Genomic DNA, 866 nt, shown 5'->3' on the forward strand with positions numbered 1-866 from the left:
CCGAACGTGGTTATCATTCCCTGGAGGCGGAGGACACGCAGCAGGTCTCGAGTCTCGGAGGCCAGGACCGATGGCAGCGCCGCGCCGGCGGCCTCCTCGCCCGACCCCGCGGCAGGCGCGGCGACGGCCGCTGGCTCCCGAGGCAGGTCTTTGAGCGGCGAAAGATCGCCAGGTCAGCAGGGACGGCCCACCGTCGTGCCTGCGGCTAGCGAAGACCCAAAGGCGAAGGAAGCAGCGGAGGGACAAGTACGACCTCCGCCGCGCCAGAGGTCCCTCTCAAGGGGCCCAGATCGGAGGACGACACGGGCAGTCACGCCGGCCGATGTCCAGCAGGCCAACAGCGCACAAGACCCGACGAACGACGAAGGGGCCCCGAGGCGGCGTCGCACGCAGTCCTCCTCCAGAGTGCCAAGCTCGACGGCGAACGGGACCGACGCGGCAGGAACTGGGGGCTCCCAAAGGCCCTCTCGGAGGAGGTCGTCCTCCGGCACCAGGCAACCCGCGACCCTTCCGAGCGCCCCGAAGCCAGGCGACAAGAAGGAGGAAGAACAGAAACCTGCTGCAAAGGAAAGCACCGAAGAAAAGACAACGACCACCGCCTCCGACGCTCGCGAAACCACGACCGCTGAACACAAGAACCTCCCCGACGAAGGCAGCGCGACAGGGCCCCCTCGACGCCTCGAACGGGAGGGCTCGGCCAAGGGACCAATCAAGAAGCGCTCGGTCCTGATCCAGACGCACGTGATCAAGTCCGCCTCCAGGTCGTGCCAGGCCGACCTCGAGGCGCCCGAAAAGCGAGCTCTGGACCAGTGCAAGTAAGGATAAGCAGCGATAGCTATTGGTCGCTTATTAAAGACGGATGTGAT

The 866-nt window shown here is 66.1% G+C and overlaps 1 protein-coding gene across 1 annotated transcript in view; it reads left to right on the plus strand.

The window, feature by feature from the left end:
- LOC119585953 (serine/arginine repetitive matrix protein 2-like) overlaps positions 1-866 on the plus strand; it is a 13004-nt gene that overhangs the window by 1515 nt on the left and 10623 nt on the right. Inside the window, exon 2 of the mRNA XM_037934668.1 lies at positions 27-815. Coding sequence (XP_037790596.1) covers positions 27-815 — 789 coding nt within the window. The remainder of the gene's footprint in view (positions 1-26; positions 816-866) is intronic.

Source organism: Penaeus monodon, chromosome 20 (genome assembly GCF_015228065.2).
Source record: "Penaeus monodon isolate SGIC_2016 chromosome 20, NSTDA_Pmon_1, whole genome shotgun sequence".
NCBI classification, from domain to species: domain Eukaryota; kingdom Metazoa; phylum Arthropoda; class Malacostraca; order Decapoda; family Penaeidae; genus Penaeus; species Penaeus monodon.